General features: G+C 43.3%; 1 protein-coding gene across 1 annotated transcript in view; it reads left to right on the top strand.

Moving 5' to 3' along the window:
- Window positions 1-4,154: 4,154 nt before the first annotated feature.
- LOC148129874 (uncharacterized) overlaps window positions 4,155-25,547 on the top strand; it is a 41,912-nt gene continuing 20,519 nt past the window's right edge. The window contains exons 1-2 of the mRNA XM_087970505.1: window positions 4,155-4,352; window positions 16,029-16,283. Coding sequence (XP_087826631.1) covers window positions 4,189-4,352; window positions 16,029-16,283 — 419 coding nt within the window. The 5' untranslated portion in view covers window positions 4,155-4,188. The remainder of the gene's footprint in view (window positions 4,353-16,028; window positions 16,284-25,547) is intronic.

Here is a 25,547-nt window from a genome sequence, read left to right as displayed (position 1 = left end):
GCAAAGCCTTGTCTCTGTCTTTTTTTTCATGTGCATTGCAACTTATGTTGAAAGGGATAGTGTTTGATTGCATGGTCAGTAGATGCCACTTTGACCTTTTTTTATATGATGATGATGATGATGAGGAGGAGGAGGAGGAGGAGGAGGAGGAGGAGGAGATTATTTCTAAACCTCAAGAACATCAGGGTTATCCTCTATTTTAACTTTTTTGGGCCACACGTATTTTCTTTTTTAAGTTTTATTGGATTTTTATACATCAATGCATGAACAGTGTAGCCTCTGGGTATAATTCATGTTGATACAAACATCAATAATGATAATCATATAGTTGTTATATTAATCAAACTCATATAATCCTAGCATTAATATACTTGGTTTTTTTAGTTATTCAATATTTCAATGATCCATTTTAATGCCAATGACATTATAAGCATACATGGTAATACAACTTTCAACCTCTGATCTTTTCCATCAAATTATTACTTATATTCTGTTATAAAAACATTTTATCTGCTAATAATCCCCCTATTTCTTATTTCTACCTCTATTCTAGGTTCTAATCAGGTCACCATTGATAATCCTAGAATTAATACACATTTATATTTAGACATAGTCCTTCCTTATTTGATTGTTCAAAGTCAAATACACCATTCAAGTACCAGTCTTCCTGTTATTTAAACATACCTAATAATACCATCTTTCTTTCTTTTTTAAATAAAGTTTTACTGAGTTTTAACAAAGCAAATAAAACATCTTATTTGATTACAGCATGGTTCCGGGTTATCATATTTCCATACAGACACAATTTCATATGCATATTCATCTTATGTATTCAACTTCATATCTTATTACTCTTTTTCCAACTTCTCACTCTTTCTCCCTTTACTTCTCTTAATTTTCTTTTATGGTTATCTCATTTTCTTCTTATTCAATTGTATTTCTTTTACCTAAATTTCTATATCTTTTTATTCATTATACTTATACTTTTGTCTGTCTTGTTTACAATTTCATATGTTCTCTTCCAGCATTCTTAAAAAGCAAAATTCCCCCTATGATTGCCAATCGGAGTGCAACACCTTTAAGTCTTATTGTTATTATCATATGAAATCTCATTAAACATTAAATTTGTGCATTTTAAAATTATAACATTCAAATTTCTAATATCTATTTTATATCATGTAAATCTCATCATTCAGACTCTGCTTGGTAATTCCCCTTGAAAATGTAAAAAGAAAAATCCTAAAAACATAGCAAAAACAATATATATATATGTATATAAACATTAGTAAACAAAACAGTTATTCAAATTCATTCTAGTACTAGTATGAGCCTTGTAAATCTTTCACGTTTCTTTTCAATATCTATCAATTTTTGAGAACAATTGAAATGTTTCCCTCCCTTCTTCATTATTACTTAACTGTTAATAAGCATGCCATTGGATAGTCATACAGTTTTATCTTATAAATTATTTACTATTAATAAGCAAAATAATTATTCAAATTCATTCTAGTGACTGGTATAAATTTCCTTATAAATATTTCAGATTTCTTTTCAATATTTTATCAATCTTTAGAAACAATTGCAATGTTTCCCTCTCTTCTTTATTATTGCATTAATTATAAATAAACATACCATTACATAACAATACAGTTTTATCTCATAGATTATTTATTTATTTCATTTCTAACTCAATACAGTATTCTACTGTCACAACACTATCTTTTGTACCTTTGCAGAATCCTCACTTTTAACTTAATTTAACCATTGTCTCTGTGTTTTCTAGCTGAGCAAATACCTTTAATCCTAGTACGTTTCCCCTTTTTCTTTATTTCCTGCTTTTGTCCCTCATAAGTTCCTTCCCTTTCTATCTCCCCCCCCTTTTTCTCATCCCTTTTTTTTATACCCTTCTCTCTCTAATTTTCCCTTCTGTAGTTTTCTTTTCTGCTTCTCCTTGCTGTTATACTTCCTTTTCAGACTATTTTTCTTTTTGGCTGTTCCCTTTGATCTCAAACTTTTAACTCCTTCCCCCATTTTTCCCCTTATTACCACACTTTGCATTATTTTATCATTGAAAATGGCTTCTTCTTTGTCCCGCCCTTCTTCTTGCTCTTGAAGCTTTTCCTTTTGCTTTTCATAGTTCAGGATCTCCATTTCAAAAAATTCAAATACGAAGCCAAAGGATCTTCCTCCCCTTTCTGCATCTTCTTTCTGTTTTTTAAGACTCATCTTCAATTCCTCCAGGAGTGATGGCATTTTAAACACTTTTGAACAACCACCCGATTGATTTTAAGTAAAAACAGAAAAAGAAAAAAAAACCCAATGCCAAAAACTTTTTTTTAAATCACCAAATGATCCCAGACTGTTCCTTCTAGTTTCTTTCCTTTACTTTTCCTTTCTGTGGGTTACTGTATCTTTTAATAAGGTTTCAGTTACAATGTATCCTCGGGAGTCTTTTCAAAGTTTCACTGTTAATCCTCTTTATTTTTCCAGGTAGCACTCCATTTTTCCATTATTCCAAGTCCCACCCTTTTGCCTCCACTCTTCTCCTTTTTAGGGCTTTAAAATGACCAAAGAAAAATCTTTATTCTCCTTTTGACACTTAGATTTCAGCTTAAAGTTGCCTATTAGTGTCAAAATAGATCAACATAAATTTCTTTCCATACCATTTGTAATTGTCAATATAAAGGTAAAAAAGGGGTTTTTAACCTTTCTTTTTCTTTCCTTTGCCGCTTAAAAATCTTCTTTCAGAAGTATCCCTCTAGGTACTTTTAGATTCAGGGTACCTTGCTTAGATGTTCTCTGTTGTTTATCCCGGTCTGTCCTGCTTTCCTCTTTGTCTTCCTCCTGCACAATCTTATCCAGTCAGGTTCTTCTTTGAGGTGGCCATTTCTGACCACCACTGCAACCGCCTTTGGGAAAGGGAGTTTAGACCAGCCAAGGAGGAGAGATGCAGCTCCCCTCCACTCAGCTAGCAATCTCCCCCCTCTTCACCACCTCTATGGGGTGGCTTCAGCCCCGAATCCGAAGGATCGTGGCACTCCAGCGGCGAGCACAGATCGAAACTGTGCACGATCACGGATTTCGGTCTGTTGCTGAAGAAACCCAAACCGGAAAACCAATAATAATACCATCTTTCAACCTCCAATCTTTCCATCTAACTATTGCTTCATATAAAGGTGTGTATTCTTATTTTTACCTCTATTCAAATTTCTAATCAAGCCATCATATTAGAAAAAAAGAAAATACATATATATATATACATATAATAATTCCTTTCTATCCATCATCTCTCATTTATTTTAATACTTCAATTCTTATTTGTTTTTGGTTTCTCTTGGGTCTTTCTCTATCAACATCTGCATCTTCACCATTCAGACTGAATATTTCTCCCTTCTCTATCCTCCTCAGCTGCCAGGTCTCCAGAGTATCCACCCAAACCCCTATCTCCCTTTCAAAAATATCTTCCAGGTTATCATATTTCATTTTTTAAAATCTCTTAAAGTACTTTTTCCTCGGTTTATTTCATCAGTCATTATTGTCTTTATCATATCTTTTCCTTCTCATCATCTTGGTTTGTTTGCTGGGTTGTCCGTTCTGTCTTTTTTTCCATTCTATCGGCCACACTTCTTTTCATATGCACCAGTCAGCACCCATCAAGGTTGATAATTTTCCCAGGAATTGAAGCCTGAAAGCCTACAACACGATAAAGCAATGGCAGGGATCTTACCACATGCCGAAATACCAATAATCCCAACTCCATTTAGCCTGGACTTTCCAGTGTGGTGTGGGTCATAATGTAATATTGGGGGAGGGGCCAAGGAGTCTGGATTTCTTTGTCTGTAGGGGTAAGGAATTTGTCTACCTATAAATGAGTTTCTTAGGCTCTGCATGCCTGTTTATCGATACATCCAAATATTCTAGGAAGACCCTACATCTGTAGTCTATCCGGACATATCACGGGCAAGGTGCCAAATCCTTGAAAGATTCTGTGTGTGTGTGTGTGTGTGTGTGTGTGTGTGTGTGTGTACAAACAAGCCCCAACACATATTTCTCAGTCTCACCATCCAGACAAGCCCAGCTGCTGGTAGGATCAATTTCTTTCTCCTCTGCATGAGGTCAGGCATCACAGAGGGAATATAGTTTTTCAGAGACTACGAATCGAGCCCTCAGGGGCCGTGGCTATTCCTGATGCCGTGTCCACATCCTTTAAAGATAGGGCCAGAGTTGCAGCCGATGGACTCACCAACTAACCGACAGGAAGCTCAATCGCAGTGCAAGGATCTCCAGCAAGGATCCAGAAGAATGATGTTTCCTGAAACAGCTCTCTTTGTGGTGAACTATATCCTGGCTCGGTAGGTTCCTTCCTCGTACTTTCCTTGGGCAGAGGGTGGGTGGGAAATACAATTGTCAATTTCCTCCAAAAACATGCATATACAAGAGGCCGGCAAGGATCTTTTTGTCTGGGGATCATTTGCAAGGCAGCTTTCATTTTAGCTGCCACTTTTAAATAAACTATCCAAATCGGCAGATTGCTATAAAGTGCAACTAACTTCAAGACAGGGAGACAGCTTGATATAATGTTTAAAGGCAACAGGTTAGAAATGGGAGATTGTGAGTTCTAGTCATTCCTTAGACCTAAAGCCACCTGGCAGTCTTTGACGTTGTTCTTCTCTCTTGGTCTTAGGCAAGCCACTTCTGAAAACCTTGCCTAAAAACTGCAGGTTTTTCCATTGAGTCACCAAAGAAGTTCAAGAGACGAGTGCCAAACCCTTGTTCAACAGGAAAAATAAATAGATTTGGACAGGGACACATTTTCTGGAAGATGTAAATCCAAAGTATGCCTCCTGCAAAGAATTGCATGCCTGGGTGTAAAAAGGGCAAATGCATGCAAAAGGCACTTTCACACAGGAGAAACTGGACTCGTAACTGTGGGCTTCTCTTCCTTGAAAAAGCCAGTTTGCACCAGATAATCAGAGTTGGAAGGGACCTTGTAGATCATCTAGTCCAACCCCCTCCCCATTTCTGAGAGATGGGAGTCTCCAATCTCTTCTTGAAAGTCTCAAGTGATGGCACTCCCACAACTTCTGAGGGCAAGCCAGTCAGTCCCATTGCCATGACCACCTCTAGATTGGAGTGTTGGTAGATCTCTTGGTGGGACTGTCTCTCACAAGGTTCAGGAAGGACAAGAGGAACTGGATCCTGGAGCCAAATGATGAGGAAGACAGTTAGTTGGATGCACTACTTTTCTTCTTCTTCTTCTTCTTCTTCTTCTTCTTCTTCTTCTTCTTCTTCTTCTTCTTCTTCTTCTTCTTCTTCTTCTTCTTCTTCTTCTTCTTCTTCTTCTTCTTCTTCTTCTTCTTCTTCTTCTTCTTCTTCTTCTTCTCCTTCTCCTCTCCTTCTCCTTCTCCTTCTCCTTCTCCTTCTCCTTCTCCTTCTTTCTCCTTCTCCTTCTCCTTCTCCTTCTTCTTCTTCTTCTTCTTCTTCTCCTTCTTCTTCCTTAGAATAGAATAGAATAGAATTCTTTATTGACCAAGTGTGATTGGACACACAAGGAATTTGTCTTTGGTGCAAAATACTCCTTAATGTACATAAAAGAAAAGATACATGCGTCAAGAGTCAAGAATCATCAGGTACAACACTTAATAATAGTCATAGGGTACAATAAGCAATCAAATCATACTAGGAAACAGTCAATATAAATCGTAAGGATACAAGCAACAAAGTTACAGTCATACAGTCACAAGTGGGAGAGGATGGGTGATAAGGAGTGATGAGAAGATTAACAGTAATAGCAGTGCAGATTTTGTAAAAACTTGGCAACTTTAAGACTTGTGGACTTCAACTCCCAAAATTCTCCAGCCAGCATAGTTGATAGAGTATATGATCATAGGGTTGGAAGGGACCTTGGAGGTCCTCTAGTCCAACCCTTGTTCAAGCCAGGGACCCTATACCAGGGGTCCCCAAACTTGGCAAATTTAAGACTGGTGGATTCAAGTCATAGCTGGCTGGAGAATTCTGGGAGTTGAAGAAGTCCACAAGTCTTAAAGTTGCCAAGTTTGGTGACCTCTGGTCTTAAGTGTGAAAAATGGTCTTTTTTCAGTGCCATTGTAACTTTGAATGATCACTAAACTAACTGTTGTAACTCAAGGAATACTTGTATTTTTATTTTCCCCTTGAAAAGGTCTCTGACCTTGAAAATGTGTTGATAAGGACCTTACCTCAGTGGCGAAAGTTCCTCTGAGGTACCCCTGCACCAAATGAGGGGCAAATAGCAGATTCTGGTAGAATCAGGATTCCTGGAATGAATCCAGTTGTAGAATTAGAATTAATTAGAATTAGAATTCTTTATTGGCCAAGTGTGTAGCTCCTTATATACCCAACACGGCAAGGTTAGAGAAGAAGAATGTGTTCCGTGCACAGATGAAGCCATTCAGAACAATTGATTGCCTCTGTGAAAAGTTGGGTGAGTCCTTACATCTGTTGTAGAAATAGTCCTTGACTTACAGTTACAACCATTCATTTAGTGACCATTTGAAGTTACAATGACACTGGAAAAAGTGACACGACCAGTTTGCACACTTACAACTGTTGGAACATTCCTGTGGTCCTAAGATCAAAATTGGGGGGGCTTTGCAAATGGAATGTATTTATGGCAGTTGTGCTGTTCTGGGGCCATGTGATCATGATTTGCGACCTTCCCCAGCCAACGCCCAACAAGCAAAGTTAATGGGGAAATCCAGATTCACTTAAAGACCACAGGATTAATTTAACAACGGCAGTGCTTCACTAAAGAACTGTGGCAAAAGTCATAAAATGGGGCAAAATTTACCCCAAAAACTACTTAGCAACAGAAATTTTGTGCTCAATTGTGGTCACAAGTTAAGAATTACCTGTACTTTAAACCAGGACTTGCCAACCTTTTGGACCTCAGGGACCACCCAACTCATAATTTTAAATCCCGCGGACCACTGATATGAATTTTGACTGATAGTGGCTTGCTGACATTGGTAGGAAAGTCAGTCCTATATTCCAGAGCTGCAGGAGTCACAAGACTGGCCCTTTGGTCATCCCAGAGCAGCTCCTCCAGTCCCTGGCAGGCCGGTGCACCTGGGTGGAGGAGCAGCTGCTCCAGGATGACCAAAGGGCCAGTCCTGTGACTACTGCAGCTCTGGAATATGGGAACAACTTTCCCACCAACGTCAGCAAGTCACCCTGGGGAGGATTTCTCTCCCCCACCATTGGTCTTACCTTCCAGTTCCAGCTCGCATGGCTCTCCTCAAGGTAAGGTTTGCGCTTGGCCGAAGGGTGGGGGCCAGCGGGTGGGCAGGCCATGTGGGCAGCGCAGCCTTGTGTTCCCGTGCAGCCTGGATTAATTACTTTGGGGGGGGGGGACATTTCTTTGGAGACCACCAAAATTTTCTCACAGACCACCAGTTGGCGACCACTGCTTTAAACCAGTGTGTCTTAATTTTTTTCCCCTCAACTATAAAATGTTCAAAAAAAAAAATCAAATCTGGAACTAAGGAGAAATCTGATAGTAAGAGCAATTCATCAGTTGGCCTCCTGGAGTTGTGGCTGCTCCATTGCTGGAAGTCCTCAAGAACAAAATGGAAGAGCCGTTTCTCCAGTCTGCAATAAGGCCTCCTGCCTTGGGCAGGGGTTGGATTAAAAGATATCTAAGATCCCTCCCAGCCTTATTATTCTATGATTTCTAAGCATGGCCTTCAACTTGCCGAATTTCCCTCTCCAGCATGCTGGCTGGGGGAATTGAGGGTGGTTAAAGTCCACGCATTTTAACATTGCTGAGATTGGGAACCACTGCCTTAAACCCATCAGTACTTTCCCCCATGATTTAACGTATCAGCTAGTAGTTGATATAATGGACATTCTTGCTTGTTGGAACTGTTACTTCATTTTCTTATTTATCAAGTTAAATCACTGGAAGCTTTCAAGAAGGGAGTGGACTGCCATCCGTCAAAAGTGGTGTAGGGCTTCTTGGGTGGGGGGTTGGACTAGATGACCTGCAAGGTCCCTTCCAACTCTGATTATCTGTATCTGTATATAAGACACTTATCTCATAAGAAGTGACTCTGGGCGGTGTATGATACTTAATAAAAAAAAAGTATACATTCATAAAAACATACATTTAAAAATGGAAAAATCAGCATTAGAAATGGAGATAAGATAATATATTGAAATATTGATTATAAATAATGGAAAATTGCAATTCAATATGAACAGCAGTATTATCAGAGCTACAGGGACTTGTTAAATGCATTAAATATGATTACTGATGTTTTATTTCTGGTAAAAGGAAGGATATATTTGATAAATGATAAGAAGAGAATGTTTAACACAGTTTAAAGCAAATAAGAGAGAATGGTTAAAGAAATTTTTTATTCTTTTTAAACTTATTTTTCTTTTTTCTTCTTTCTCCAATACAAACAAAGATATAATTAAATTTAGAATAGGGTTGGAAATTAGAGAGGGGGGGAATAATGGAATATATGAAATGAAATTTGAATGATAAAGTGGTGATTGGTATAAAAATAATGTATTGAAATATTGATTAATTAAATAATGGAAGATTGGAATTTAATATGAACAGGAGTATTATTAGTAGAGTTACAAGCACTTGTCGAATGCATTAAACATGATTATTGATCTTTTATTTGTGGTAAAAGGAAGGATATATTTGATAAACAAAATGTTATACTAAAAAAACTATTAGGGAATATTTTTGGAAAGTGTAGTGGCATAACTGAAAGTTAGAACTGGGATGGAATTGGGAGCGGGGAAATAATGGAATACACTTCTTTAACAATAAGATGATGTAAGAAAAAGAAAGGAAACTAGATTTTGAATGAAGGTGATATTAAGTATATTTGAATCACATGAGGATTGGCGTAAAAGAACCAATACAATGAAACATAAGTGAATAGAAGACTATAATGAAATATAAATATGTGTATTAATGTTAGAATGAAATAAGATTGTTTAAAAAATAGCTAATGTTTAATAACATATTAATGGATGTACAAGGAATTTGAATATAAGGATTGATATGCAAATAAGATACTGAAATATTGAAAATTAAACAATGATCATTTTGGAAATAACAAATTTAGGTAGAAATACTATAAGTATATAAGTTTAATAAAGTCAAATATATGAAGTATTATTTTAATTGTATTAATATGTAAAACACCCAGGTACCATATTGTTCATATATGGATATGTATGCAAAAAATAAAAATAAAAAACTTTTACAAAAAAAAAGAAAAGAAATGGAGATAAGAAAAACTAAAAATACATACAAACTATTGAGAAAAAAAAGCAAAACAACAACCAGAGACAACCACTAGATGGCAGAAAGGAATCCATTTTCTGAATCTCTTTGCTACCTCCTAGTGTTTGCCTAGATATGGCAGCTCTTAGACTTGGGAGGAGCAGGCGTGTCAACATTGAGGGTGCCCAGCATGGGCCTGCAGGCAGGGCAGGGCTCATTACGGCACCTTTTCTCACACATAGAAAGACATCAGCGGAGGAGAGGGACTCCGCAGCTGAGTTACGATTTCTTAAAAAGACAGGATCTTCTTCTCTTTTCTGGAAAAGAGATTTCTTTCGTGGTTACGGGGAGTCCGTGACTTTTGACAATTAGAACCAGCATTTATTTCCATTGTTAAGCAAGGCAATTGTTCAGTGAGTCACATCCAGCTTTATGACCTTTTCACCACAGTTGTTAAGTGCCGTCTTTAAGTGAATCACATGGTTGTTAAGCAAATCTGCCTTCTCCCACTGATTTTGCTCGTCAGAAGCCAACTGGGAAGGTCCCAAAAGGCAATCACGTAACCCCGGGACACGGCAACTATCGCAAATACATGCTAGTTGCTACTTTTGATCCTGTGACCGTGGGGGACGCTGCAGTGGTCATAAGTATGAGAACTGGTCAAAAGTCACTTTTTAATGCCACTGTAAGTTCAAATGAGTGCTAAACGGATGGTTGTAAGTTGAGGATTATCTGTATTTGCATTTTCTCAGATGAAGTTATACATATATGTGGGTACCTATATATGTACTTATTATACATATATGTATGTTCTGTCTCACCTGTGACCACGAGGTGAGAGTCCAAGTTTCCAAAGGGATATAAATAAACAGACAGGACCAGGAACGACAGGGTTAAATTCCTTTGGCTGCAGAAATCCTTGGCAGTCTTCCACAAGCTGCCTGCCAAGTCCGATAATAAAACAAGACCATAAATCAAAGGCAAACGCCGCACAGAGAATTTGTCAAAGCTTCTATCCCAAATAAACAAGTTGTCCCTAATGAGGATCCAGAGCTAACACCCCCCCTTTTATTCCCTGAGGGGCGTGTCAGTCTCTCATCTCAGTCCCTGATTTGACATTTCCTTTTACGTTGCATTTCGCGTCTATGTCTATGTCTTTGCCTTGCATCAAACCAACATTCCTCAGTTTGATCCTCAGCCAGAGGCTCCGCTACGCTCTCCTGATTATCTTCCGACACCTGAGGCACAACCAGGGAGGAAAGTCCTGGGGAGGAAGGTAATTCCGAATCCTCCAGCAAAGCAGGCTCAAACCTCAGAGCCAAATCCTCCTCTTCCTCATGGCTCAAGTCTGTGTCTTCTAACAGGGCAGGCTCAGACCTCCAAGTCACAACATATGTGGTTATACATATATGTGGGTACACATATCTGTACATATATATGTACATACATTTGTATTGATTGATTTATTTAGTCATGTTTATGTAGTGTATATTGGAGGTGGTGGCCCTTTGAGAGTTCTATGCAACAAAAATTTCCTTTTAATGTAGGCTGATTAGTGCACATTCAAAGTGACAATAAAGTTATTATGATTCTATTCTACATATGACTATCTAAAAGGGGATGAGGGAAATAAACCTTGAATCATAGTCTAAAATTCCCTAATAGTAGTACCTCTTTCCCCCACTCTGCGTCCAGAAGTCAAGGCAGAAGTCTTGCTATTGAGGCTGATTTTAGTTGGGTTTAGCTCAGGGGTCCCCAAACTTGGCCACTTTAAGGCTGGTGGACTTCAACTCCCAGAATTCTCCAGTCAGCATAGCTGATAAAGAGTATATGATCATAGGGTTGGAAGGGACCTTGGAGGTCCTCTAGTCCAACCCCTGTTCAAGCCAGAGACCCTAGACCAGGGGTCCCCAAACTTGGCCACTTTAAGGCTGGTGGACTTCAACTCCCAGAATTCTCTAGCCAGCATAGCTGGCTGTAGAATTCTGGGAGTTGAAGTCCACCAGCCTTAAAGTGGCGAAGTTTGGAGCCCTCTGGACTTTAGCTGGTCAGACCACCTTTCAGTCTTTGTTCTTTTTCTTGATTTTTGTTTGTTTATTTGCATTCTACTTTTGGTACTTTTGCTGCAATAAAATTCATAAATAGCCCTCTGGATTTTAAGGTTATCACTTTATAAACAATAGCTCCAGCCACTTGCCACAAAAAAAATACAAAAACCAAAAACCACCTCACTCGCTTTTTTGAACTTGGCCAAGAAACTTTGCCCTCTGGTCCTACTCTGGCCCTTTTGGGCTTTTTCACCAGAGTTATGGTTCTGGCAACTTAAAGGAAGAGTGTCTGCAGACTGTGTGATCCAAGCAGCCCCGTCCGGGTGCCTGGCGACAGCTGTGAGCCGTGGGCTCTTAGTCCGTAACAGGAGGAGAGGGGACAGCTGCAGGACCCCCAGCCATGCTTTCGCTCAGCCTGGATGAAGCCTGGAGAAAGCTGGCTGTCCGTTGTCATTGTCTGATGAAACAGCTGCTCCTATCAGCCAATCTTTTAAATCTACTCTGTAATCTTTACATGTTAATCTCTATTTCAAAATTAGATAGCTCCAAATGCTTGTTTCATTGCTCCCTCCCTCGCCTAGATTCAGGGCTCGTTTCAGCTCTTTTAGGGATCGGGGCAGAGGTGGGATTCAGCTGGTTCTGACCGGTTCTACAGAACCGGTTGCGGAAATTCTGATTAGTTTGCAGAACTGGCAAATTCCGCCTCTGACTGGCCCCGCCCCTATCTATTCTCCGCCTCCCATTGAGTCCCAGATGATTGGCTGGGTCTTCTTTGGTTGCCCTGCCCAGGAGAACGGAGCTGGAAAGCAGGTTAGTGAGGTGGGGAGGGAATGGGGATTTTGCAGTATCCTTCCCCTGCCATGCCCACCAAGCCATGCCCACAAAAACCAGTAGTAAAAAAAAATTGAATCCCACCACTGGATCAGGGGGTCTATGTTCTTAGGTGTTTTGCACTTTTTTGGTTTTGTATAGTTCAAACTTAGCGCTTCTGCTTCTAGGGTACTTGCCCTATGGCAGTTTCTGCAATATGCCTTCCAGTCAGTTTTTTGACTCCTGACGCTGCCTAGACAAGTCCCCTGTCATTGCCATGGTCTCTTTCCTAGGCCTGAGAGAAAGTCACCCAGCTGGCTTAATGCCCGTGATCAGACTAGAACTCAGGATCCCTGGTGCCAAGCCTGGGCCATTAACCACTACCCTGCACTGTCTTTCATTGCAGATTTACTTTCAACTTCTTTTGCATGTCTAATGCTCTTGAACCACTGCAATAAATTTTATTGTATTTTATTTTTACTTTACTTTACTTTTTGTTTTGTTTTGTTTTACTTAATTTTTTTTTGTTGTTTCCTGAAAAAAATCCACCAGGCCTTGAATACAAGGACAGCAATACTGGTGCTTGCCATTTGATGCCATCTGCTCCAGCACCCCGAGAACAGTTTCTGTGTATTAAAAGTTTCTGGGCTCCAGATTTGAACAATATGAGCGATATGCTCTTTAAGGTTCCCTGGCCTCTTCTGGTATGATTACATCTCTTATTGATTTAACTGGGCTAGACATTTGCATATCAAGTTAAACCAGTAGAGAGGAATTTTGAATTTCAGGCTCAGCCAGAGATGCAGAAAATCACCTTGTTTGGAGGGGCCCTGGTGAACACAGAGTTAGGGAGACATGCAGGACAAGATATCATCCAAGTCTCTGCAAGGATGCACCATTGGCTCTTTGCCAGGTTTGATCAGGTTAACAACACCTGTGCATCAAGTATGGTAACTCTAGACTGCTGACAGCTCTTTGAGGTTGGCCGGGTCACAAAAGAGAACACTGTGGCGATTTCAGGAATTCAACTGGATTGCTATAGGTGATGCTTCCCAAAATTTGGCAATTTGGGGGGAAATAAGTGGATGTGCTGGCTGGGGCATCCTGGGAATTGAAATTTATCCATTTTAAAATTGATGAGGTTGGGAAACAGTGGTGTATTAACAGATTCTAAGTTTCTCTCTGCCCCCAAATCAAGGCAGGGCTATTCTGAGTTTCTTTCTCACACTTGCTTCTCTCTCTATCTGGGCTGGAACTGCTTCTCCAATTCCCCTCATGGCTCTTGTACACCATCCCCAAGGTCAGCCTTACATCTACTTGGCCCTCCCTGTACCCACCTTGGCTTCTTGCTCCCTACCTCTTCCACCTCTTGGCCTACCTAGCCAGGTGCAGCTGTTTGGCGTTCGAGCCGTTTTGCTTTGCAGCCTCATGTCTCCCCTGACCGCGACGGCTGGATATTGGCTGCCATTTGCTCCCCCTTCTAAAGTGAAAATATATGAAAAGGGCAAAGTTTGCCCTTAGGCCACAGAGTTCAACACACCTCGTGCAAAAATAAATAAATAAATAAAAATAAAGACTGCTGGACTCCTGGTGCCTTTATGGACATCCCTATATATTTTTCTTGGACAATCAAAATAGCCACTTCTGGGATGTACTTTCAACTTCCAGAGTAGCAGCTCTCACTCCAAGCCAGAGGTGGTCCTGCTTGGCTTTCCAAGATCCATCAGATGCTGCCCTCTAAACCTGTGGAGGGACTTCCAGGAAGACTTGCCTGCAACATGCATGACTTTGGTATGACTTATCCTGCACTAGTGGAGTCTTCCTCCCACAAAGATAAGCTGTTTTGTTGGGCCCTCCCTCCAGGGGTGGTATTTTACCGGTTCGGCCCGGTTCAGTTGAACCAGTAGCTCCAAGGATCAGCTGCAGGGCCCACCTGCTCTGGCTCTATTCTGACCTTTATTTCCTGGTTTTGGAGCTCAACTGTTTCGCGCGGCATGGCTGGTTGCCGCCTGTCAGCTGTTGAACACACAGGGAGAGTGCAGGGTTGCAGGAGAAGATGAGTGCGCACAAAACGTGTGCGCGCAAAGCACACCCACCAAACCACGCCCACAGAACCAGTGGTACAAGAAGTTGAATCCCACCCCTGCCTCCCTCTACAACTACTCCTTGACTTACAGCTGCTCATTTAGTGACTGAAAAAAGTGACTTACAACTCATCTTCACGCTTACAACTAGTGCAGCATCTCCATGATGTGATCAAAATTTGGGTGCTTGGAAACCAGCATGTATACACATTCACAGGGTCATTTGCGACTTTCCCAGCCAGCCTCTGACAATGGAACCAAGTCAATGGAGGAAGCTGGATTTGCTTAACAACTTCATGGTTCACTTAACCAACTGCAATCATTTGCTTAATAACCGTGGCACAAAATTTAAAATTGGGCCCAATTCACTTAACAACCACCCTGCTTTAAAATGTGGTCTCAGTTGTGGTTGTAAGTCAGCCTGTCATGGCTGACATTATAAACCGTTTAGAGCAGGGGTGTCAAACTGGATTTCTCTGAGGGCCAGATCAGCATTGCATTACTTCTCTGTGAGCCGGCGGCTGAGGGGGAACGCGGCCAGGGGAGGATGGGGGGCAGGATGGATGCCTCCTGCAGCACCCGGTCGGCCAAAACGGGGGTGCGGCGGACCACACACAGCCCCCCCGTGCCTCATTTTCACCCTCCATGGCCCCCTGCAGCACTCTGCTGGCCGGAAATGGGCTGCGTGGTGGCTCATTTTAGGCCCTTTTTTGGCCATTTCCAGCCTGTTTTTTTACCCATTTTCAGCCTGTTTGGGGCTCATTTTTCTGGCCTATTTTTCAGACATTTTTGGCCCATTTTTCAGGATGTTTTTGGCCTGTTTGAGCCCGTTTTTCGGTCTGTTTTTGGCCTGGTTTCGGCCGGCAGAGTGCTGCAGGAGGCCATGGTGGGTGAAAACAAGGCGCGGGGGAGGGGGGCGCGCGCACACACACACCATTTTAGCTGTCAGAGGCACCATGGGCTGGTCCTTTGATAGTTCCAGGTCGGCCCTTTGGGTCAGATTTCAGTACCCTGAGGCCTGGATCCAGCCTGGCGGCCTTGAGTTTGACACCCCTGATTTAGAGAGTGCTATAACACAGGGGTCCCTAACTGGTGGGCTGAGGACTACTACCGGTCCACAGCCTATTTGCAACTGGGCCACCTGAGCGACTGGCTGATGTGGGCGTGTGCACACAGCCCCATTTGCACAAGCATTGAGGGGACCCACAGCCCCATTCCACGGGAGCGTTGGTGGTGCCCTCAGTCCCACTCGCACGAGTGTTGCAGGTGCTTTTGGCAACAGGTGTTCACTCTCATGCCTGCCCCTCCCACAAAACTATCCCCTCTTTCCCACCTCCCCCCCGGCTCTTGGCCACCAATCTGGAAGATTGGTGAACTCTGCTATAAGGCCCTATGAGGTGGTATATAAGTGCTATGCTATTTATTGCTACTTGCTGGTGCCTTGATTGCAATCCCAAACACCATCTTGACTTTTTTTTTTAATGTCACCCCCTCCCCAGGGAAGCCCCCGGCTGGCAGATTACCGTCCAATATTAGCATGCCAGGTTCCTGGTGGCTCGGCTGTGCCTTTCTTGGTAGGGAGTCCAGAACTCTGTAACCTGAGCATGAAACAAGTAGATTTGTATAATCCAATAGGTAGCCCACCTTCTCACTCAGGTGAATCTGCCAGGTGTCTTATCGATGTGCTTCCTGGACATTGTATCCCATAAACTTTATGCAAGGATAATTAGATTCTTTTCATGCCATGTGAATCCAACTCTAATGAGATCTCCTTCTATGGCTCCTTCTTTTCTGCAGGAAACCACGCGCTCCTCCTCCCCGGCGGGCGATAGAGGAGACGCCCTGGAAAAGGCTGGTCAGCCTCCATCCGGCTACTTACTCCAGCCGCCAGGGCCTGCAGGACTACTGGATCAGCCCCCAGAGGCGCCATCCAGCAGGCAGCACAGAGCGCACTTCCAGAAAGCGGTGGCTGATCCTTCCAGGAAGCACCGGGGTCTCAGATGTGGAGTCTGTCCACTGGCCAAGCTCAGGACAGTACAGGCACAAACTCATGTGAGTAGGGAGGCTGGGCTGGCCACAGGCAACACTGCTCCCTCCAGCTTATATCCCCCATGCAAAAGGACCCATCTGAATTTTCTGCCAGGATGAGTTTGGTGCTTCCACCCACTTGGTGCTTGCTTTGTCCTCATGCTGTAGACCTGTGATGGCGAACCTATGGCAAGCGTGCCGGAAGTGGCACACAACCGGTTCTAGTGAATAGACAGGACGGCCTGGTAGCATCCCACCCCTGATGCGTGGGGGCGGGGGTGGGTGGGAGACATGCATGCACGGGCAGAGACATGCAGCATGCACGGAGGAGTCTCACATGCATGCGCAAAGGGGGGGTGTCGCGTGCACATGTGCAGGGGGCGAGGGGAGCCCACGCACATTGCCTTCTGGGTGCTGGCACGTGAGCGCCAGCCCAGTTTTCGACACAGGAGCCCCGAAAGGTTAGCCACCGCTGCTGTAGACACACCTGATGTGCTGCAGGGCTGAACTGGAGAGTTAGTACATATGGATGTCTTTGGACCCTCACAACAAACCCAGAGGAAGATTTCCCAGCTAAACCCCACCACCCAGCCCTGCTCTTTGCTGCTGCCCTCTCCCACTTCCCCAGGCAGGGAGGGGCAAAACACTAGAGAGATCTCCAAGATTGGAGTTTCTCCAAGAACTCCACCATCTTGTGGCTGTACTGGGAAAGAGGGAAACAGGGTGAAGGAGGCTGGACCTTGGAGCTGGCTCCACGCGGATGCTGGTTTTGATCTTATCCAGAGGGAGCGGAGAAACGGGGAGCTTCAGTGCCTCCCTTCCAATGAAGAGAGAGAGAGAGAGAGAGAGAGAGAGAGAGAGAGAGAGAGAGGGCATGTGTGTGTAAGTGTGTAGGTGTGTAGGTGTGTGTGTGTGCGTGTGAAAAGCATCCCATCTACCCCTGTGCTTGCTCTTAGCAGAGGGCGTCCATTTTCTCAGGGCAGAGAGACCAGGCCAATCGTGTTGTGCCAACAGGGCTGAATGCCTTGCAGGCCTTTTGTCAATTGGCCGGGATACGTGTTTCCCTTCCCCATCCAGCCTTTTCTGAAAAGGAGGGAAGAGGCAGCCAAAGCTGGAGGAAGCCTTTTCTGGCCAATTCACGGGCAAAAGGAAAGGGGGGCGTGGGTGGGATTCAGGCTCAAGTAGAACTTTGGCAACAGAAACTTGGGCTCCACCATGTCCAACCCAGCCAGCCAGCCACTCAAATGCAAACCGGCTCCTGGCAGTTGCTGGGCTACAGACTCCTGCCTCGTAGAGCCTGTCAGCCAATGAGGGTTTTTTCAAGTGATGTCATATTGCTAGCTGATGGGTCATTGGCCAGGACAAGCTCACCCTTGACTATTCTGCCAGGTGGTTACCTGGATGAAGGTGGATCTGGGGCTGGACCGATCCTGTTTTCCATGCTGGCCGAGGCATTGCCACTGTGCTCCCCCTGCAAGTTCTCTTGTATTGTGGCTCCCGATCAGGGCCCGGGGGTGGGGGGAGAGGGGAGGGGGGAGAGGGAGGCAAGAAGCAACCAAGAAGGTTCGCAAGTTGCAGCCATCCTTCCAGAAGAAATGTCAGGCAATGCCCCATTTTGACTCTTTCCTGGCCAGTTTAAGAACAAGCACATGCCAAAGGGTGCCCCAAGTGGGCACGTTCACAGAAAAGTTTTAAAAGTTTTAAAAGAGCTGGATTCGGGGAGGGGGGCTTTTCCCCGTGCCCACTTGAAAGCAGAGCGGAAGCTGAAGTGGAGCTTTCTAGACCAGGGCATTTCCTGACAGTGAGAACCAATGAACCAGTGGAGGTGCTTCTGTCTGTCTCTCGATAGGCTGAGCTGATTTCTGAGGACACGCCTCCTTGAGGCTCCTCCTTAGCGCCCCCAGTTTTGGCGAAGTCGAAGTGATAAGTTCATCATTGCTCTTCTTCACCTTTGCCCTCTAGACTTGGCCAGGAATGGACCCACACCAGACTGTCTCTGGGTGGGTGGGGTTGGATGCTCTTTACAGCTCGTAGAGAATGGGCGTGTCAGGTAAGCACCAACGCCTCTTCTCCTGAGAGCTGTTCCGAGCATCCAGGCCATGGGACATACCAAAGCTGGCGTATCCTACGGGAGGGTCTCCCCCTTTTTACCTGCCGACCCGTTGCAATGCCCATCTGCCGAAGGCTGCTTCAGCGGAAGCAAAAACGCCCAGTTTATAGTGCCTTGTGAAAGGCGATGGTGAAACCCACGTTGCCGCCCTGCAGATCTCATCAATCGACACTTGGGTAGCCCAAGCAGCCGGTGTTGCGGCACTCCTAGTTGAATGTGTTGTAATGCCTGTAGGCACAGGCAGTGAATGAGTCTCGTAAGTCTTTGCAATCGTGGCTCGCAGCCCCCTGCCAACTGTCGACGACGTGACTTTCCTTTCTTGAGTAGAAGGTTGAAGGGAGACAAAGAGTGCCTCCGTCTTCCTAAAAGAGGCCGTCCTGTCTATGTAGATTTGGAGGGCACGTCGTACATCTAATAGATGCCATTGTCACTCTAGACCAGGGGTGTCCAACCTTGGCAACTTTAAGACTTGTGGACTTCAACTCCCAGAATTCCTCAGCCAGCTTTGCTGGCTGAGGAATTCTGGGAGTTGAAGTCCACAAGTCTTAAAGTTGCCAAGGTTGGACACCCCTGGTCTAGACCATGAGATGGTCTAGGACAGAAGTTGGGGAGTATCAACTCCTGTGCTCGATGGAAGGTACTCTGATTGGCCATATATCATTCACCAGCCATGATTTATCTTGGCTGCTGAGATACTGTATATTGGGAAGGAGGCAACTTGCAAACCTTTGTGGTTGCTTTTTTTTTTGCCCCATTTTACGATCTTCCTTGCCACAGTTGTTAAGTGAATCACTGCAATTGTTAAGTTAGCCACATGGTTGTTAAGTGAATCCGGCTTCCCCGTTGACTTTGCTTGTTGGGGGAAGGTACACTGCAACAGTCATAAATTTGAGTCAGTTCCCAGGTGTCTGAATTTGGATCCTGTGACCATGGGGATGCTGCAACACCTGTAAGTGTGAAAAATAGCGATAAGCCACTTTTATCCATGCTGTTGTAACTTCAAACAGTCACAAAATGAACTGTTGTTAAGGCAGGAGCTACCTGTATAGGTTTTAATTATCAGTTTAGGCATCTAACTTTTAGAGGTTCTTCTTCAACGGCCGTTTCAATTGTCTCACTTTATGGAACAGTCTTATTGTATCTTAATTATTATGGAGCTGTGTTTGCATTACCAAACTGAATAAATTTCAAGTTGAACCTGAAGGATTGCACAGCTCTGGTTTCTAATGAATAAAAAACTGTATTGGAAGTGCATTCATAATATATGGATGAAGAAACATCTAATAAATTAACCTTTGGGGAGAGAGTCTGTTCTTCCTTAGAGGAAGATGGAACCTAAACACATAAGTCACTCTGTCTGCCTGCAACATTTATATTTCCCCCCCACTCGCTTTCCCCTTCAATCTCAGTGTTTTTTTGGTCACACTTTCAAAAATGGCACACCCTGATTCCCAGGGTCATGGCAACCATATCATTTTTTAAAAAATTTCCTTTCCAGACACCCATGCTATTGTTCACGCTGAACTCTGTTCTTTCGATGCCACTTTCTCACCCAAGGCCATCTTTAAAAAAAATCTCTGGCTGCTTTTGTGACGAAACCTTTTAGCAAATGTGCTAAAATGCAGTGTTTGAAAAATAACAAGATGATTTCTTTTTCTTCAGAGAAGTTGCTGAAAAGAGGTGCCGGTTACACCTCTTTTCCCCTAGCAGGGAAAATAAAATTAGAGTTTTTGATCAGCATTTATGAAACTGATTGTGGAGATATAAAATTGACAGTGTCGGATTCTAAAATTGCATTTCAGATGGAAAAACTGGCAAGGGAAAAAGGATGGGAGAACTGTGTGACTCCTCCAGAAGATTCGTGATCAGGAAAATAGGAGTTTCCTGTTGAAAACTCGGTGATTCCACTTATCTCAGTGCTATGAGGATTCAGGAAGGCAATCAAAGCTGGTTATTTCAGCAGGCTGTTCAAGGGCAAATTTGAGAAGAATTACTCCCGAATAGGAATATATACAGTTATATATAGGCTTTGGGAATTCCTCAGCATAGGAATATTTGAGTGTACAGTACACATAGTCCTCAATTTACAACCGTTCATTTCACAATGGGTCAAAGTAGGGGTGGGATTCTACCGGTTTGCACCTATTCGCTAGAACCGGTTGTTAACATTCTAAGCAGTTTGGAGAACCGATTGTTAGAGGAAATTACTGGCCTAATCCTGTAAGGAAGGCAGGAAGGAAACATTCTGGTGTTGCTTACAGAAACTGCCTCTCCGTTAACCCTTATTACATTCTTGGCAGGACTAGACTTCCTGTCCCAGGAACTTCTCTGGAGTTTTCTTTCCCTCCTTTGATGGCACTTTGCTTGTGTGGAGTGACCATTCAAAGTTACAATGGCACTGAAAAAAGTGACTTATGACCCCTTTTCACACTTACAACTGTTGCAGCATCCCCACAGTCATGAGAGGCCAGGCGAGGAGATGCGTGCCTTGATGTGAGTGATGTTGAGTTGGCCATGCCCAGCCAGTCACATGACCACCAAGCCATGCCCACCAACTAAGCCACATCCACAGAACTGGTTGTTAAAAATTTGAATCCCACCCCTGGTTCAAAGTTATGATGACTTGGAAAAAGTGATTAATGATCTGTATTTGCACTTACGACCACCGCATCCCCCATTTGATCATAATTCAGAAGTTGGCAACCCGCTAATATTTACAACTGATTGCAGTGTGAATGTGTTTTATGATCCCTTTTGCCAATTATTGATAATGCCCATTGGAGAAGTTGAATTGACTTAACTACTTCATGATTCACTTAATCACTGCCATAAAAATTGTAGTAAAATCGAGGTCCAACTTGACTTCTGCCCACAATGAGTTACAATGGAAATTCGGTTCCCAAGTGTGGCTGTAAATGGAGGATTACTTGTAATCTTCTTGAGTTATTTGATTTTCATTGTTTACATATACCATGATTGTAAAATCAATCAACAAATCAATACGGTTGGGATTTTGATCATACTATCATGGCTGCATCATGGCTTTTTTGAGCCACCTGCAGATGCCCTTGGGCTCAACCTTATTTTGCTTTCAGAGACCAGCTAAGATGCATGAATTGTTCAATACATTGGAAACCTAATAATTAAACCATGAAAAGTATTATAACTGGCTGGCAGTTCTCACTAGGATGTATCGATCTGCTTGTGTGTGGACCAACAGCCTTCTCTCTCTCATTCTGTCTCTATCATAACATCACCACATTTGTAATTTTTTTCTGAAAACCAAAGGCTGTGTGGGACTAAAAGATGTCAGATATACAGGTATTTATTTACATTTTTCTAGATGTAAGAGAAACCACTTTGATAGAGAAGTATAGGTGTTGGTCTAGAAACCAGGAGTTCTAGTCCCACCTTCAGCATAAAAGCTGGTTGGATGACCTTGGATGACTCACCAGGAGATGGTAAGTTCTAGTCCTGCCTTAGGCATGAAAGCCAACTGAGTGACTGTGGGCCAATCACTCTTTCCCAGCCCAACCCATCTTACAGGGTGGTTGTTGTGGGCAAAATAGGAGGAGGAAGGAGTATTATGCATGTTCACTGGCTTGAGTTATGTAAGGTGGAATAAACATTGAATAAACAAACAAACAAATAGTTTCTCTGTAGCTCAAAAGCACTCCTAATAGGCTGCAAATAGGTGGGTGATTGGCAGTGAATATCATGAGAGAAAGAGAAACAGTGGAGAAAATCAAAGTTGCTTGATTCTTAGCCTCTTCCTGGTTTGCAGAACTTATTCCTACTTTTTTATTATGGTTTCTGGAAGCTGCACCAGTGTCCCCTGTCTTTTATCTGCCTTCGCTTCTTGGCTCCCCCATCTGCTGCAGTTTTCCTGCTCTGTGGTCCCAGGTGGACTTCTTCTTTCTCCATCTGTCCCTCCTTTAATGGGGTCTCGGGGAGCGGCCTGCACGAGGGAGAGACAGACCAAGGTGGGGAGGCTGCAGGAAGGAAGAGAGAGCTTAATTGGTCAGCTCAGTCACAGTGTTGCATTGTAGGGATTTTTTCTGCCAAAAAATGGCCCGGTTAGGAATCTGAGTTAATCACATAAAAAAATCCGGTTTAACTATTTTTTAAAGGCAGTGTTTCTCAACCTTGGAAAATGGAAGATGTGTGAACGTCAACTCCCAGAATTCCAGCCATAGCTGGCTGGAGAATTGAAGTCCACACATCTTAAAGTTCCCAAGGTTGAATAACACTAGTAAATAGAGAGCAGGATTTGTTTAACAATTGATCCAAGCCAACGTTTGTGTTCAGATCAGGGCTGTAGAGTGTTTTGGAGTCACGGTTGCTACAGTTTCTCTGTTGACATATCTAAACTGTGTCCACTTTTCAAGCAGGAAATTGCCGGAAAGTTTTTTATTAAGTGCATCTTGTAAATGTTGAACTTAGGTGGGTCCTGCAGGCTGATATTTGTTTATTTGTTTAATTAAATTTATATAGTCACCCAGAAAACAGAACATTTAAAAATAAATTTTTAGAAAACCATAACTAAAACCAGAGGAGACTGCCCTCAAGATCTTACAAACAATGTATCTACACCAAGGCTCTTCAAACTTGGCAGCTTTAAGACTTGTGGACTTCAATTCCCAGAATTCCTGAGATAACATGACTGGAGGAGGAATTCTGGGAGTTGAAGTCCACAAGTCTTAAAGGGGCCACGGCTGGAGTCCCCTGCTCCAAAGCATTCGCAGGACCCCTGATTCACGGAGTCTCCCTATGGCCTGACCTCATTCTCCTCCTTCACAACTTCCATCCCATTTATTCCCACCCCAGATCAGCAGGGGAACATCTTTGCCAGTGAGTTCAATCCTACCTTACAGGGTTGTTGGGAAGGCTACTAACAACATGCAAAGTGCTTGAATACTCCCAACATGCTAGCACAAAGGTCTTCAAACTTGGCAAGTTTAAAACTTGTGGAGTTCAACTCCCAGAATTCCTGAACTAACATGACTGGAGGAGGAATTCTGGGAGTTGAACTCCACAAGTCTTAAAGCTGTCAAGTTTGAAGACCCCTGGTCTATACTTTCATGGGATCCTGAAGCCTATTGACAAAACTATTTCATGAGATTTGCAGAAATTCAGTAGGATCGGAGCCAGTCTATAAACAATGACAGTAAACGTCTATTTTTAGGTAATTTCCAGTAGTGATTCATATAAATCAAAAGCAGTAGATAGGTGAATGAAATAAAAGCAATGGATATATTATATGTCAAAAACAAATCCAACAGCAAGGTCACACATAGAATACATATAGAATTGGAAGGGACCTTGGAGCTGTTCTAGTGTAGTCCCTGCCCAAACAGGAGATCCTATACCATTCTGGATAAACAGATGTCCAGTCTCTTCTTAAAAACCTCCAGTGATTGGGCAACCAGAACTTCTCGAGGCAAGCATTTCCACTGATGAATTGTTTTCACTATCAGGACATTTCTCCTTCGTTCTACATTGGATCTCTCACGGATAAGTTTGCATCTATTACTTCTTGTCCTGCCCTCTGGTACTTTGGGGGATTGGTTGCCCCCCTCCTCTTTGTGACAGCCTCTCAAATATTGGAAGATTGCTATCATGTCACCCCCTAGTCCTTCTCCTTGTTAGACTAGATGTAGAAGTATACATAGGTATGATGGATTTAGGAAATACATTATCTGGAATGTTATAGTAGAATCCAATGACTTTCTTATGGTCTTTGGTTCTTATGGTGTAAAGGGGCTATGGTTTGAGGAGCAACGCAGTCTAGCCCAGGGGTCTCCAACCTTGGCAACTTTAAGACTTCTGGACTTCAACTCCCAGAATTCTGGGAATTGAAGTCCAGAAGTCTTAAAGTTGCCAAGATTGGAGACCTCTGTGATTTGATAGACTGTGATTTGTTGAGTATTTTTCATGGCCCTAGTGAAGGTGATGCTTTTAAGGTCATGCTGATGTACTGTACTATGACATAGTGAAACAGGTGCTAGTGTTTGGAACTGGGATGCATCCTGGCTCTTTTGCAAGTCTGAACTTTGAATTAGTGATGCCCAGTCACAATATGCGATTATCTCAATCCATTTTCTTGTGGCTTTGTAGATGATATAAAGCTAGTGAGTCGTCCCTGTAAAGTCAGGAATTTTTTTAAAAATTCAATAACTGCATTAAGTACATGATGTATAATTGCATCCATTGCAGCCACATCCATCTAAAGGACCAAGTTCTCCTGAAGCGAGGGCTGGATATGTTAGAAAGTACAACGGTTGATGTGGACTTGAGCAGTGGTGGGATTCAATTTTTCTGTGGGCATGGCTTGGTGGGCATGGCAGGGGAAGGTTACTGCAAAATCCCCATTCCCTCCCCACCCCACTAACCTGCTTTCCAGCTCCGTTCTCCTGTGCAGGGCAACCAAAGAAGACCCAACCAATCAGCTGGGACTTGGGAGGCAGAGAATAGATGGGGTTGGCGGGGCCAGTCAGAGGTGGTATTGGCCGGTTCTCTGAACTACTCAAAATTTCTGCTACCGGTTCTCCAGAACTGGTCAGAACTGGCTGAATACCACCTCTGCTTTCCAGCCCACTAACCTGCTTTCCAGCTCCGTTCTCCTGTGCAGAGCAACCAAAGAAGACCCAGCCAATCAGCTGGGACTCAATGGGAGGCAGAGAAGAGATGGGGTTGGCGGGGCCAGTCAGAAGTGGTATTGGCCGGATCTCCAAACTACTCAAAGTTTCCCCTACCGGTTCTCCAGAACTGGTCAGAACCTGCTGAATGCCACCTCTGGACTTTGAGCCAAGATGACTTTAATTGAAGAATGTTCTGCAGGGAAGCCCTCTGGACTTGGAGTATCAGGGGGACCGACAGACGTTTTCTGAAGGAGCAGGAAAGGTGGCCTCCCCAGGTTAGCAGAAAGCACATCAAAACAAAGAGAGGTGAACCACTATCTGCCCCTTGGAAAAAAGCAGCAGGCCTGGGGAAGGGAAGAGGGGAGAGGGGGAGACCACATTGCTCAGCTGGAGCAAAAGAGCAAACCCATTGTGGTTTGGCATCACTGAATGAAGAGAGTCTTATGGTAGCCCAAAATCAGGACTCTGTTCACACTTCTGCAAAGGTGCGACCAGCCTCCTGTGACTTTCTGCAGTTTGCATGACCAGAATGAGTAA

Source organism: Notechis scutatus, chromosome 8, assembly GCF_049901735.1.
Source record: "Notechis scutatus isolate UNSWTSFEM ecotype Mainland chromosome 8, rNotScu1.2, whole genome shotgun sequence".
Taxonomy (NCBI): domain Eukaryota; kingdom Metazoa; phylum Chordata; class Lepidosauria; order Squamata; family Elapidae; genus Notechis; species Notechis scutatus.
Note: the sequence above shows the minus strand (reverse complement) of the source record. Positions and strands in the feature narration are given on the sequence as shown.